Source organism: Xiphophorus hellerii, chromosome 10, assembly GCF_003331165.1.
Source record: "Xiphophorus hellerii strain 12219 chromosome 10, Xiphophorus_hellerii-4.1, whole genome shotgun sequence".
NCBI lineage: Eukaryota > Metazoa > Chordata > Actinopteri > Cyprinodontiformes > Poeciliidae > Xiphophorus > Xiphophorus hellerii.
In genome coordinates, this window is record NC_045681.1 from 19,412,903 (window position 1) to 19,426,762 (window position 13,860).

The window sequence follows — 13,860 nt, forward strand, 5'->3', positions numbered from 1 at the left end:
AGTACAACCTGTCCAAAACAACTGGGCTAAAATCTAAAATCTCTTTAACATCTAGAAGTGGAATGTAGGGGTGAACCGGTGTGTGTGTGTGTGTGTCTGTGTGTGTTGTGTTATCTCCTACCAGGCAGTTCTTTTGGCAGGTCGATGTTACTGTATTCCTCAGAGAAATGCACCCTTTCGGTAGAGGGGCACAGCAGACCCCTGCAGGTCAGTACAGGTACTGCAATGTCCGAGTATTCCTGGCTAGAGGAGGAATGCTGCTTGATGAAAACCAAGTAACTCACTACCACCGACTCAGGCTTCGACTTGAGTTGGAACAAGCAGGAACAGAAAAAAAAAGACAAAAAGAAAACAGTTTAGATCAAATAAAACTATTTGTAAAGGTTTTTAATGACATTTTGAGATGATATAAGTTGCCTTCAGTCACCTTCCATTTGCTACTGCTTATGGTGGGATAGATGTGCTGCTCCAGCAGCTCCTGCGGCTCCAGTTCGTGGACCCCGAGCCTTTTGAGCAGCTCTCGGATCTGCTGGCTTTCCAGAGGCCCCAAACAGTTCAACAGAGAGGGTTGGACCACACTCAGATCTTTGTACAACGCAGACAGTGGTCCTACAAAAAAGACAAAATGGAATATTTATATTAGTAATTGTATGAGCTGTCCAGGGTGCGTCCATGCATAATATTTTTAATTTTGTAAATGAATACTTTGGAAAAGAAAATAGGAATCGGCCAAAATCAGCATTTGCAGATCAGAGGTTTATAAACATTGTCAGAGATTCGCCACAAAATCTTGGTAGTGCTGATGCCACGTCACGCTGAATTCACCGCATCATTCACAGCCTAGCAGGGTAACAGAGCTGACATGTGATGGAAAAATTCTGACATGACTGTAAATGGCAGATTACGTGCATGGCTGACCGCAAACTCAGCGTTTCTATCGGTTCTGCTGCCTTAGTTCAAGAAAGATCACAGAGTATCCATATTCCCAGGGAAATCTGGGAATTTAGCAACTAAAAACAGCACCAGTCAGAAGAAAATTCAATAAACTCCAGAGGTTACATTGTATAAACCTAGATATATATCAAACCACTGGCATAAAGCATGTAATGTTTTTAAGTTAGACTTCAAAAGTTACTTTTGGCTTTCACTTTGGACATGTTCCCAAACACATTCCTCACCACCTTAAAACACAAAACCTCTATTGACCTACTTTGCTGCTTTCTGAGGCTGCCATCTAAAGCCCTGATTCCCCGCTGATGCCAGCACTGCTCAATATTTCAGAAGAACACCGTCTTTAACTTAGCCGTCTCTCTGAAGTTATGACACTCGTCTCTGCTCACGTCTCTCCAAAGCTCGGTCTGCGCACAAAGACCTGCTCCCAACAGCAGTCTCTGACCTGAAAACTAACCAACCAAGTCCCTGCCGCCAGCTGCATCTCCTGTCGGGACTCGTCGTGTCAACAGAATAGAGTACGTTTCCAAAAACGTGGCGTAGAGATTCTCTCTGGGATTTTATACAAACTACGCATCAAAGGCGGTGTCTTTGTCCTCCTCGTTAAGTAAGATCCGAGGGCTTTTCTATGGCAACATCAATACATTTTCCTTTGAATCTGCACTAATTCCCGTGGGAGGGATTCATTTAAGCTCCAAATTGTTGCTAAACTGCACAATTTGGAGGTGTGTGCGTCAACTGACCTCTATGTCATTATGGATAAGCCATCTCTGCTGCTACCAGCCTTCGTCAAGAAAACCAAGAAACGCTAAACTGCCAGAGGTATCTGCTAATCAATCATCACACATAAAAAAAAAACACCCTTTGCAACCATTTATTTGTATTTATTTCAAATTTATTTGTGCATTTCAAAACTGTAATGGATGAGTCAATACATTTGGCACCAGGGACATTTTGTCCATGCTCAAACCAGTCTGGGAACAAACACCTTCCACCTGATGTAACGTGGGTCCCTGCCTATTGGCGTTATGATATTCGTGGATTTTTTTTTGTGGAACGCAAAGCCAAATCATTTGTGGAAAATGTGCCTATGTATTGATTTTTCTCATGAAATGCAGCTAAAATATTCAGAATGTCCAACAAGGGAAGCAGAAATACCTAAAAGCAATGCCACTTGACACACCACTTGGTCGGTGTTGGCGAAGTAGCCAATCCAGGATGCCATTTATTTTCATTTTCAATCGGTTGAACCCCCAAAGAGCGGAAATAAAGAAGACTGTAGATGTTAGCTTCTGTAACACATTACACACTTAACACAAACCAGTAATACATTAACACTTTTAATATAGAGCAGTCTTTTTTGCTTTCATGGAGGACAAGAAAATGTCAGGAATAACTGCCATTCAACCAAGAAATGCTTATCTCCTATTAGCCATGATTTGTGACAACAGCATTATGTGATATTTAGCTGTTAAAAATGTTAAAACTTAACTTGTTTTACGTTTTTATGTTGCTTATCGTATCAAATATAAAAATAACTGTGTGTTAGGAGCGGAGTCGTCGACGGTGCTCCAGTGAAACGATGAAGCAGGCGACAGAGAAAGCTCCGGATTCTGAGCAGCTCGCAGAGACCCCAGACCAATTAACCCACATGATTATTCAAGATGCTAAACCGCAGAAGCAGAAAGCTTACATCAAAGTGTGAAAATCAATTATTCACACTTGGCACTCCGAAGCTCGGCCTTGGTTGCCGTTTCCGAACGCGATGACGCAAAACGAGGGCGGATGTTCCTGCGCTTTCTATGCGAGCGTGCCTCGGATATAAGCGTCTGTACATCCGCTTATTCTTAGAAACAGGTCAGCGGCGTCCTGACCGCGGATAGATTTGTCCCACACACACACACACACGGCGGGTCTCTGAATGTTGGAGTGTGAGGCAGGTGCAGCTTTTCAAGCAGTGTCTGACTTTCTATGAGTCAGACATCTGAAAGTGTGAATCTGCACTGTTTACCTGGGTGCTGCAACAAAAATAGAACAGAATGTTCTGGGGTTTTTTTTTTTTTTACAATCGTTTCATACTTTTGAAAATATTTTCTCTACCAAGATCCTGAGGACAAATGGTATGTGTGACCTCTGATAGTTATTTATCCAGCTTTCTTCTCTTTATAATCGTTTGTCATATTTCAATTAATTTGAAACCTGTGAAACTTCAAACACCGACTTGCTGGCCTGCCGTTTGCCCTGATTTATTAAGCAAAGAGAAGCAGGACTTTAAAATCTTATTTTATTTTCCAGCGGTAATACGCCTTAATAATTAGTGCCTCAATATCCCAAATTATTTGGAGCAGCAGAAAAGTGACGTAGAACATTCCAGCACCTTCCAAGACTGTTGAAGTTTCTGGTAGAGAAAACAGTTTTCCAGACGATTACCGATTCTGATTTTGGCCGATTTCAAAAAAGCACTTTTTTGTTGCTTTTGGAAAAAAAAAAAGCAACAAAATATTCTTTTTTTAAATCAATTTTTCATTGCTAAGTACTGTGATGAAGTGGATATGTTGGCAACAGTGACTAGGAAAAAAATGGACACCACATATTCCCGGGAATAAGTCTATCAGATTTGTACATGAGACTAAAGTTTTTAGTCCCATCGTTTTTTAAAAATTGCTCAAGTTCAGAGAGACTAGATGGAGAGCTTCTGTCAACATCAAGTTTCAAGTCAAGTCAACTTTGACTTGGTCTGGTAAGTGTGGTTTTAAGTCAAACCACACTTACCAGATTTTCAGTTGTCAAAGTTTTAAAAAGTCATGTATTGTTTTACTTCTACTTCCCAACCACTTGTAGGTGTCACACAAAATTTGAATAAAACAGAATTTTGAAATTGCAAATTGGTTACTAAGCGAAAATCTCTAAGTGATCCAACCTCTCACTGTACGCACTTTTCTAAAGAGCTGCTCGAGAGCAGAAAGTTACAATATTACGATTACCTGTCTGAGCTTGAGCTTTTTTCTTCTTCTTAGTCGCGGCTTCTTCTATGGGAAAGAACACGCTCTCCCCGCTGAGCGCCACCACCCGTCCGACAGCCAGAGGGATGATGCTCAGCTCCCTGAGGTTCTGGAGGATGGACTCGGCTTCGCCGTAGCCGTGCTCCATCGCCCGAAAGTTGCAAACCAGCAGCCTGGCCAGCTGACGGAGGCCTCCCTCTGAAACGCACCGTTTTAATTCACTCAGTCAGTCGCGGTCGTTTAGGACAATGTTCAGCAGAATTCAAAATAAAAGCAGTCACCTTCAGAATGAATCATTTTTAAGAGATAAAAATAACTAACAAAATAAAAAGAGGTGTTAAAACCACGTAAAGTACAAGATATAATATAAATTTAAATATCACGAAACATGCAAATTTACTTTATTTTGAAATATATATATTTTAAGAAGAAAATAGGAGGACACTGAGGTAACGTTAGATGGAGATGCTCAATTTTGTTTATTTTGATGCAGTTCCCTCCGACTAAATGATAGCGATCTTTACCGTGACATGTGTAATATTTAAATATTTAAAGATCTTTTTCACAAAACCGACAAAAATAAAATGCTGTCAGCCAGGCTGGAGAGTTGTAGTTACAGTGAATATAGCGAATAAATGTTTGCAAAAAAACATTCAGGTTGATATGGTCATAATTAAAACCATGTTGTTGTTCTACAATCCTAGTAAATGTTTTGTTTTTGTTTTTTTTTAGCAAATCTAACTGCTCTACCACACACCTGAATGGATGCCCTCTGCTTTGACCAGCTCCTTCGCCATGGCTGTGGTTACCGTGGTAACATCCGATCCCCGCAGGTACCGGACTCCCATCTGAGTGAGCAGGGAAGCAGGAGGCGGCGGGCTCAGGCCCGGATGGAGATAGGACAGAGACAGGTGCTTTTCCAGCTCGTCGCCGCTGATCACGTCTCGGATCACGGCGTCCTGACAGACGGCGACCTGCGACGGCTGCTTGTACGCGACCTTACCACCTGAGAGAGGCGGGACAAACCTCACAGTTGCATGACGCTACATTATAGGTTTATTTTCTACAGAGTGCTTGCTGAGAGCAATACCTGTGCCAAGAGTTGGCAGGAAGGCCCTGCCCTTTAGCAGCTGAATAATCTGCCCAGCAACAGGCTTGAAGAAGTCCAGCACCTCGTCAGGCAGGGGGATGAAGTGCAGGAACTGGCAGAGACCTTTCAGCCCTCTGTACTCTGGGTGAGTCTGAAACAAAACGCGTGTTTGTACGTCGATGATCAACTTTTATTTTGCTAATTTCATGATATGTTCTCCATTTTTTGGTCTTTAAAAGCATTAAGTGACTATTTGGAGAAAAATGTTAATTTCTAACGTTACGTTGTGCCTTACAGTGAAGACATCCATGGCCTTGAGGAAGAGCTGTGGTATTTCTGAGCGAAGCCACTGGTTCCAGGAGCTGTCCCTGTCAACATCTTCCCGGGAAGAAGGGATGTCGAAATCGCCTAAAAGAATACGCGATTACATCAAACCACGGTTTGTTTCTTCAACAAGCGATCCTTTTTGAATCCTCTGTTCTCACCTTGGATGATAAAACGAAAGCCGAAACTGCGAAGAGGCAGGTAAGCAAACACGGGCTGCTTTTGCGGCTGGCAAACGACGTCGCTCTCCGTCTCGCCGCCGCCCAGCTGGAAAGCCAGAGCGAGTTCGGTCGACTCGACGTCTTCTTTTATCTGAGAGGGAGATACGTCTGAGTCAGAACAGCCCACAGACTGAGTGACTGCTTCAAGGTGAATGCCAAATAAACAATGATGGCGCTAAAAACTGGAGCGCTCAACAGTTCTGTGTTTAACTTTGTTGCTTCTTGTACATAGCGAAACTGCAGAGGTTCAATCTTGTAAATGACAGAAAGAAAATAAGTAAGGACGTAACAATAATACTGAAAATGTAACCTATTGTTCAATTCAATGTATTCCCAAGAAGATCTGGAATAGAGAAATAACTTTTTTTAAATTCAATCTTCAGTTTTTTGCCAGTAAAAGAATAAAAACTGAACTTTTTTTTTATTGCTGGCTTGAATGCAGAGTTTGTAACCTAAACCTTTCTTTTGTTAAGTCTCAAGACATTCTAGCACCTTGGAGCAGATTGGCTCAAGATGCTAATTGAATGTTTTGAGCTACAGTGCCTTGCAAAAGTATTCGCACCCCCCTTTTTTTTGTAATGTTACAACCACAAACATCAATAAGTTTCAATGTATTATAAGTCTGGCGGGCCTCCAGGTTTTATTTGTGCCCCCACTGCTTTTTTTTCTTCTTTTTTTTACTGTTTGCATGTTTAAAGACTTTATAATTGGTGTTCAGGTATTAATCTTCCAATAACACATAATTATCAAGTGATATTTTGAAATTTCCTGTGAACTTTAAAAAAAAAACTTAACTCAAAAACACAGTGGGCTGCTGAATGAATGCCTGCCGAGCGCCACAACTACAGAGTTTAGCAAGTTTTCTGAGGGAAACCTTGAGTTTTATTGGGAATTTTATGTAGTAGTCCTAGAAAAGTTGGTTTATACTTGGGGGAAAAATTTAAAAAAAAACACAATACTTTTAAAGTTGTTTCTCAAATAAAAATCTGAATTATGCATTACTTTGCATTTTTAGTCCCCGTAAGTCATTGCAGGAAGTTTGTGGTTATAATGTGAGAAAAAAAACTCATTATAAGGAAAAGGCAAAAGTTTTGTTCGCAGGCCATTTCACCAGTGAGGCAAACAAAGACGAAATCAGAAATGCTGAAGGAAAACAATAAGAGCTGACGCTTGCTGAGCGAGCACAAGAACCACAGATGGACCTCAAAGACACATTCTGTGGTTTTTGAGAGCAATTTGAAAAGGTCAGTAAAGCTTTTGCATCTGGAACAGTAAAGTAGCAGAGGTGCTCGACGACATTACTCTCCGTTCAGGAATAAAACAAGCTAGTCCAAACTTGAGGCAACCTACCCTGCAGCTTTCTCAACAAAGAAAAAAATGATGCAAAATGACCAGAAACCAGAAGTGCTGCAGCTTTGCTATGAGAAAGTGACGGGGGCAACAGTTGTCGGTTCGATTCCCAGTTCGCCCATCCTCGTTGTTTGTGTCCTTATGTAAGACACTTTACCCTCCTTGCCTGCTGGTCTTCGTCAGAAGGGCCAACTGAGCAAAACTGCAAAACTATCAGACTGCCCCAGGGCAGTTGAATGTAACCTTTGAGATTTAAATTCGATATATAAAGGGAATTAAAAATAAATTTTTTTCTCTTTTTCTAAACGGTGCTGAATTGAATTCTACTTTATGTCCTAATGAAGACAATGAAAATATTATCACATGCTAATAAGCTAGACTTTTTAGCTCTTCTTTAGAAATAACAGTGTGTTGGTATCGAAAATGGAATCAGGCATTTTTCTCAATGTAAAGTTTTGAAGTTTAGCACAACATTTTGGATTGAGATATAAAATCTGATGTGTGTGTGCGTGTGTGTACTATTGCTTCACCTTCTTGGGCTGCAGTGTGGTTTTGACCACCAGCCAGCGCTCTGTGCCCTCTGTGTGCTCCACCTCCAACACATTGTGACTCAGGTCTTTGCGAGTCATGGTCACAAGGCGTTTCTCGCTCTGCAGATAAACAGAAAGAAAGAAAACAACAAAAACAAATGTCACTTTTCTTAAAAGGGTGCATTAATATCTTAGAAAAACTACATTCTGCACTGAAAACAATGGCTAACCTGGTTATAAATGGTGATGGAGCGCAGGCGATGCAGAAAGAGCAGCAGTGAGGGATGGACGTCATGGAACAGGTTCCTCGTTTGGTGACTTTCAGAACGCAAGGGGAGGCAGATTTTTGTGGTCCAGCTAATAAAGAAAGGCAGGAAACAAAGGTTTTGGTGGCTGTATAGGACAGAGCTGCATGAAAATGTAAATTTCCCGTAATCCCACCTGTGCCGATGGATGTCCTTGAGCTGTGCGTCCAGAGGCCTCTCATCCTCGATCCAGTGGGGGAGGATGTATCCCATGGGGCCGCTGTTCCTGTCGAAGCGCAGGTGGAAGCCGTTGGAGTGGATCTCAGGACAATCTGTGACCTTAAACACAGACTTGAAGCCAATCCCTTTTTGCCCTGCATAAAGAAGCACAGGCCAGATGATTCAGACAGCAAGTTTGTATCGCTAACATCAAACATACTCACAAAGAAAATGTAAAAAGACTAAAAATTTTTAGATTGGGAATGTGAACAGATGGGATAAGATGTTTTTGGCAATATATCTTTCGCTGGATACAATCAGAACCTCAAAAACACAAATACTGTTCTAAAAAGAAAACATACCTAATGGTAAATGGGATACTTTAGTGCAGCAGTTATATTACACCTGTGCAATTTTAGAAAACATAAAATACTCTAAATCAATAAAATAAGTGAACATCCATGGGAGAGACAAAGTGAAAATATTATTAGTGACCAGATTCAGATGATTGAAGACTTTAATAGCCTGTAAGAAATCTCAAAATTATATTTTTTTCAGTCACTTAGCTACTATAAGTTAGAGCTGCCATGTCTTACTCATAACAATACTCTTCAGTGCAAAAGCTATTACTGAGGGAAGAAGAGTCGATATAAATGAGGTGTATAAAATAACAAGGTTGAACCAATTACAGTAATCTAGCGCAGGTTTATTCTTTTGAGCTTTATTTCGAAATACTAAAACAGATACAGGTGTTCCTATTCCTTTGTGTTGCTTTCCATTCATTTTAGTTACTCAGATTGTGTGTAACTCTAACACTTACCCAATTCTTATGTTCCTAATCATGTCCTTTACCCAAACTTAGTTCACAACTTAATTCTAACTCTAACCCTTACACTGGGAGTCCCCAGCATTAGTACTGAGCTTTGGTCCCCATAAGTCCTCTGAAAGCAAGTGATCATATGAAAGATCCCAAAGAGGCACCATAGACAAGTACACATACACACATACACACATTCTTGTACTTCCATCCAACTGACAAAATTACATTGACCTCCACTAATTTTATGGTAGTGCAGTTAACATATATGCCTAACCCGGACATTTTCCCAAACCATTACTTGTCCACAATTAACCCTATTTTTTACCAAAACTTAATTCACAACATACCTCGAAGCTAGTAGAGTGCAGCAGAAGTGCAAAAACGTGAGGATGGTGAAAATGTCCTCACTTTCCATAAATGACCTCCCCTAGTTGGTTAAAATAGTGAAAGTGGTCCTCTATATGTAGTATGTGCAGGATTTACCTCAGTGTATTATAAGTCTGGCGGGCAACCAGACTTAACTTGCTCCCCCACCAGGCTAAGCATTGTTTGTTGTTTTTAAATAGTGTTTTTATACACCAGTAACAGTAAAGACGGATAAAGCTAAGTTTATAGGTAGGTTGAGGTTTTCTTGTGATTAAATCACACTGTAATAAATACAAGCATGCCATGGTGTGCATAATCACCAATGTATCCGTATTTGTGTTTGCCCTTGGTGCTGCGGCCTACGTCACAGATGGCCCTGACGTTTCTCTCCTGGAAGCCCGTCTCATTGTTGAGGACGGTGATGCAATCTCTCTCGACCATAAAGGCGAGCGCTGGGACGCCGCCGCCCCCGGAGGGGTAACTGTTGTCATCGGCATTCTGACAAAAAAACGCAGAAAAGTAAAAGAGTAAATTTCTTCCATTTTTGCAAAGACATCTGGTTCGACTACATTTAGTGTTTCAGGGTTGTGACGGTGTGAGCGGCCACCTGAATAAGTTCTAGGACGAAGTGTGTGTCTTTGCTGTAGAGTTCAGTGGACAGCCGGTCCAAGCTGCGGCCCAGTCGCTCCTGGTGGACCTGCATCAACTTCTGGCCTTCCGCATTCAGTTCCACGCCAATGCCAAACTCACTCTTCCTGCACCATAAACAATGACTAATCAGCTCTGCTGAACCATCCGACTCTTACTGAGTAAACGCCAAGGCAAAAACTCAAACCTGATGTCTTCAATGATGTTTTTCTGAGGACAGAATGCATCCTCCGACTGACAACCATCAGCCTCCTTTTCATCTGAGTCGGACTTGTCGGTCTGACCTGCTTGATCGCATTCAGCTTCACTGCTGATGTTTGACGTGTCTCCGTTAGGAATGGAGGCCAGCTCATACAGCTCCTCATCGTCTTCTTCGTCAGGCTCTTTTGGTTGGTCGCCATTAACTAGAGGAATTTATTTGGGGGTACAAAAAAAGGAATGAGAAACAGAATTGGTTCAGTCCTCGATTCAAGACAAAAATACTGAAAAAAAAAGCAAACTTGATTTCATCCACCTTGCTGAATGCTCTGGTTGAGGTCAGAAGACACAGAGCTGCTGTCTGTGAGGTCGTCCTCAAGGAACTCATCTTCGCTCATGTTTAGAGCGGACAGACTGCTGCTGTCAGAATCAGTCAGATTGGGCTAAGGAAACAAATAAGACATCGTTCATCAACGAAAGTTTACGGTAATGCCACATCTTAATTACAGTATATTTAAATCCAGACTTTGACTAGAATTCTCAATAGGTTATTTTGTTTGGTTTGTTCGGACTTTCTCCTTCTGGTTTCTCGTAAGTTAGTTTCGTCTTATTTCAAGTGTACTAAGCTGTTCGAAACTAGACCAAAAATAGTTGGTAAGATTTTGTTTTTTCGGTTTCAGGAACTCTGACCTCAAGAGTTCAGAGAAAAAAAGATGTTTTGGTTCTACTGTGACTTCCTGGATGAGCCCTAGAGGAAGTCTTGAAAGACTTTTGGTAGGCTGGTCACTCTTGGGAAGGTCCAAATGTTTCTCCTCTTCAGATCAAGGGCATGATGTTTTGCTTTTTGAGTTCTTTTAGCCTGCTTTATGTAGTTATTTTTATATGACTTATTGATCCGACCAATATGTGAATAAATCAGTTCTAAAATCGTTTTTTCTAAATCTCTTCAATTTCCGTCTACTTTTTTCTTTGCTCTCTCACCTTGCTGTGATCCCCATTCGCTACGTAAGCGTTATTGTTTTGGCTCTGGAGTGAGGTCAACTTCTTCTGGTAGTCTTTGACCCAGTCTGTGATTCCCAGGAGGATGCCCAGTCGGTGCAGACAGCTCATATGTTTGGGGTCAGATTGAGCCACCGTGATCAGGACTTCTTTAGATTTGGCTTGACCCAACACGCGGGAGAAGGGCTCCAGGAACACCTAGCAAGTCGCATTCAAACAGAAAAATAAGCATTTCTTTTACATCGGCAACAGAAGAACACCAACTGATGACTCCTCCAATAAGTGTCCTAATGTGTCGTCGCTGACCTGCTGCAGAAGCGCCTGGCAGGTTCTCGTGGGGATCCGTGTCAAACACTGCAGCAGGAAGTTGGCCACTCTGCTGTAACACGTCACGTCCTCTTCCGCTTTGGACAGATCTGACGAAACGCACGTTATTTCGCTGATGAAACAGTCACACACCAGACGCAAAGCAAAAACGACACTTTTTTCCCGTCTAATAACATGATTTTTATTACCTTCTTCAGCCACAGCTGCGGCCAGAGAGTTCTCCATGTGATTGGCCAGGAGAGCGGTGGGAGCGTTGTCGATCCCATCGGCCGTCACCATGGACACGAGGTGGCCGGCTGTGCCGACGGGGTCGAGCGCCGCCACGGCGTTGGTGAAGTGTTTGTCGCCCGTGTCTGTGGTGATCCTCAGCAGCAAACCCGGGGTTACCTCCAGCGCCGCCAGGCCCGTATTCGCTGAGCAGCGGCAAAACAAAATATTGACTATAGTATTATTTACGCATCAAGTGGCTAACTTTAGATAACTTTTCCATTACTTCCCAAAAGTATAACCGCAAACTTCCATTTATTTTATTGGGATTTTATGGGACATCCCAACACACAGTAGCGTACAATTGTGAAAGGAATCATTATTTGTCGTCTCTATCAGCTTCCTCCCACTAGAGAACAACATTTATGTTTATGTTTAACATCAGCAGCCTGCTGCATCAGCTAGTCTTCCTGGAGTCAGATAACATAAAAAATACAGAGTGCATTTACCAAAAGAATCCTTTTACAGATTAAGTATTAAAACCACACATTCTATTTTCAATCACTTTTAAAAAATGAGACAGTCTTTAGTTTAATATAAGGAAATATTTCAATTTCCCATACATAATAAAAACATGTCCTTTAATTTGAAGTGTATTCTAGTTTGTCTTCTATGCTTTGATACTCTCATATGCAAAGCGCATAAATGCACAATAGCCTTATAAATACACAAACACACAGTATGTTTCTAGCTGCAGATCCTTTGCTACAAATGATCAGGTGTACACTAACGGAATGCTGTTATTGCATTTAACTAATAAAATGTTTATTTTCTTATATAAAAAAAGGATTTCAGTTATTGATTTGTTTGTGTCTTTTAATGTATTTCTAATATTGCATAAAAAAGTCTTAAATAAAAAATTTGCATAATGTGCCAATTTTTTTAATCTGATAAATCTAATTAATCGTCAGAATAATTAATAGATTAATCAATTACTAAATTGGGTTACAGCCATAGCCATAGAAGTAAAATGAAAGGGCCACGTTTCTGTACCTGCATTAGTTTCAATGAAGTCTTTCAGGGGCCCATGACTGGGTTTGAAGATCAGCTCCCATTGGCTCCAGATGTTTAAATCCTCCAGTAGAGGGCAGCATAGCAAGCTGGCCAGGGCCTGGGCCTTGGACATCTCTCCCAGGCGTCCCACTGACTCGTAGCCACTTTCAACACTTTAAGGGAAAAAATTCAGAGATTAGTTAAGTTAGAAGGAAGCAGAACTGAACATTTTTGTCTGCCTAGTCACAAATCCAACCTTGATTTGCTGTGTTTGGCCAGCAGAGCTGACTCATAGCAGACAGAGCTCAGTCCTCCTCCAAAATGCTCCATTTGCCTCTTGACCAAGTCAGCCAGCATTTGCAGGGTCCCATGGCCCAAGTCCCGACTGTCCCGGACCTTGTAGTGCGACCGCAGTGCTGTCTCAATGTGAGCCAGCTGGGAAAAGACATTAGGATAAGAACACTGGCTATGTACTTTCACTGTTTTTGTGCTGATGAGCCACTCACTTCGTCTGGATCGGTGGAGGATATGTTGCCGCACTGTTTAATGAATTCAAACACGTCTTGTTTGGTGGGTCTGAAACCACTGCCTGTGAGTTGAGCATTAGTTCCCAGAAACAAAGCTGATCCCAGAGATTCCTGCAGTAGCTGCACATGAACACACACAGGATGAGAGAGAGTCAGTGGCTGTAATAACTTCCAAAATAGTGGGCACTTCCCCTAATCCGCTAACATGCCAACAGTGGAGCTAATTTGTCGCTTAGCACTTTAGTGTTTACGCTAACTTTGAAAATTTTAATGCCATGGCTAACTTTGAAAATGCCTAGTGCTTTAGCGGTTTTGTTAACTTTGAAAACGGCTTACATTTTAACCCTTTGGTAATCAGCTCTTAAAAATTCTTCAACTGGCTAAATGTTTATGCTATGATTTTGACATGTGGCAGTTAACTTTTTTGCTAACTTTTAAAATGTTTAATGCCTTAGCTAACTTTGAAAACACCTGCCGTTTTAATGGTTTTACCAACTTTGAGAACATGTAGCGGTTTACCGTTTTTGGCTAACTTTGAAAAGTTTAAGGCTTTAGCTAACTTGGAAAATGACAAGCGCTTTAGCAGTTTTGCTAACTTTGAAAGCATTTAGTGCTTCACAGTTTTTTTTGCAAACTTTAAAAACACTTTTCACACTTCCCGTAAGTAAATTTTTCAGATAAACTCTGAAGCGCTAATTTACTTGGCTGTTTTATAAAGTTTCAGAAGACTAAAGTCCGACATCCGTGTTCAAGTTTTGGTTATCGGCTCTGAAAAATTCTTCA

At 41.3% G+C, this 13,860-nt stretch overlaps 1 protein-coding gene and 1 long non-coding RNA gene across 5 annotated transcripts in view; one reads left to right on the forward strand and one right to left on the reverse strand.

Annotated features, from left to right (window-relative positions):
• Nucleotides 1-13,860, reverse strand: part of LOC116727125 (protein NO VEIN) — a 44,312-nt gene that overhangs the window by 17,466 nt on the left and 12,986 nt on the right. For all 4 annotated transcript variants that reach the window (XM_032574317.1, XM_032574315.1, XM_032574318.1 and 1 more), the window contains 20 exons: nucleotides 13,057-13,197; nucleotides 12,807-12,985; nucleotides 12,551-12,723; nucleotides 11,479-11,703; nucleotides 11,270-11,379; nucleotides 10,946-11,161; nucleotides 10,281-10,407; nucleotides 9,954-10,170; nucleotides 9,726-9,873; nucleotides 9,439-9,616; nucleotides 7,910-8,087; nucleotides 7,699-7,825; nucleotides 7,469-7,588; nucleotides 5,529-5,679; nucleotides 5,339-5,451; nucleotides 5,044-5,194; nucleotides 4,711-4,959; nucleotides 3,936-4,151; nucleotides 428-609; nucleotides 122-305 (listed from right to left, as the gene is read on the reverse strand). In XM_032574317.1, coding sequence (XP_032430208.1) covers nucleotides 122-305; nucleotides 428-609; nucleotides 3,936-4,151; nucleotides 4,711-4,959; nucleotides 5,044-5,194; nucleotides 5,339-5,451; nucleotides 5,529-5,679; nucleotides 7,469-7,588; nucleotides 7,699-7,825; nucleotides 7,910-8,087; nucleotides 9,439-9,616; nucleotides 9,726-9,873; nucleotides 9,954-10,170; nucleotides 10,281-10,407; nucleotides 10,946-11,161; nucleotides 11,270-11,379; nucleotides 11,479-11,703; nucleotides 12,551-12,723; nucleotides 12,807-12,985; nucleotides 13,057-13,197 — 3,385 coding nt within the window. The remainder of the gene's footprint in view (nucleotides 1-121; nucleotides 306-427; nucleotides 610-3,935; nucleotides 4,152-4,710; nucleotides 4,960-5,043; nucleotides 5,195-5,338; nucleotides 5,452-5,528; nucleotides 5,680-7,468; nucleotides 7,589-7,698; nucleotides 7,826-7,909; nucleotides 8,088-9,438; nucleotides 9,617-9,725; nucleotides 9,874-9,953; nucleotides 10,171-10,280; nucleotides 10,408-10,945; nucleotides 11,162-11,269; nucleotides 11,380-11,478; nucleotides 11,704-12,550; nucleotides 12,724-12,806; nucleotides 12,986-13,056; nucleotides 13,198-13,860) is intronic.
• LOC116727127 (uncharacterized) lies at nucleotides 5,104-6,584 on the forward strand. The gene is made up of 2 exons (XR_004340761.1): nucleotides 5,104-5,214; nucleotides 5,341-6,584. It is a non-coding gene; the product is annotated as an uncharacterized LOC116727127 (long non-coding RNA).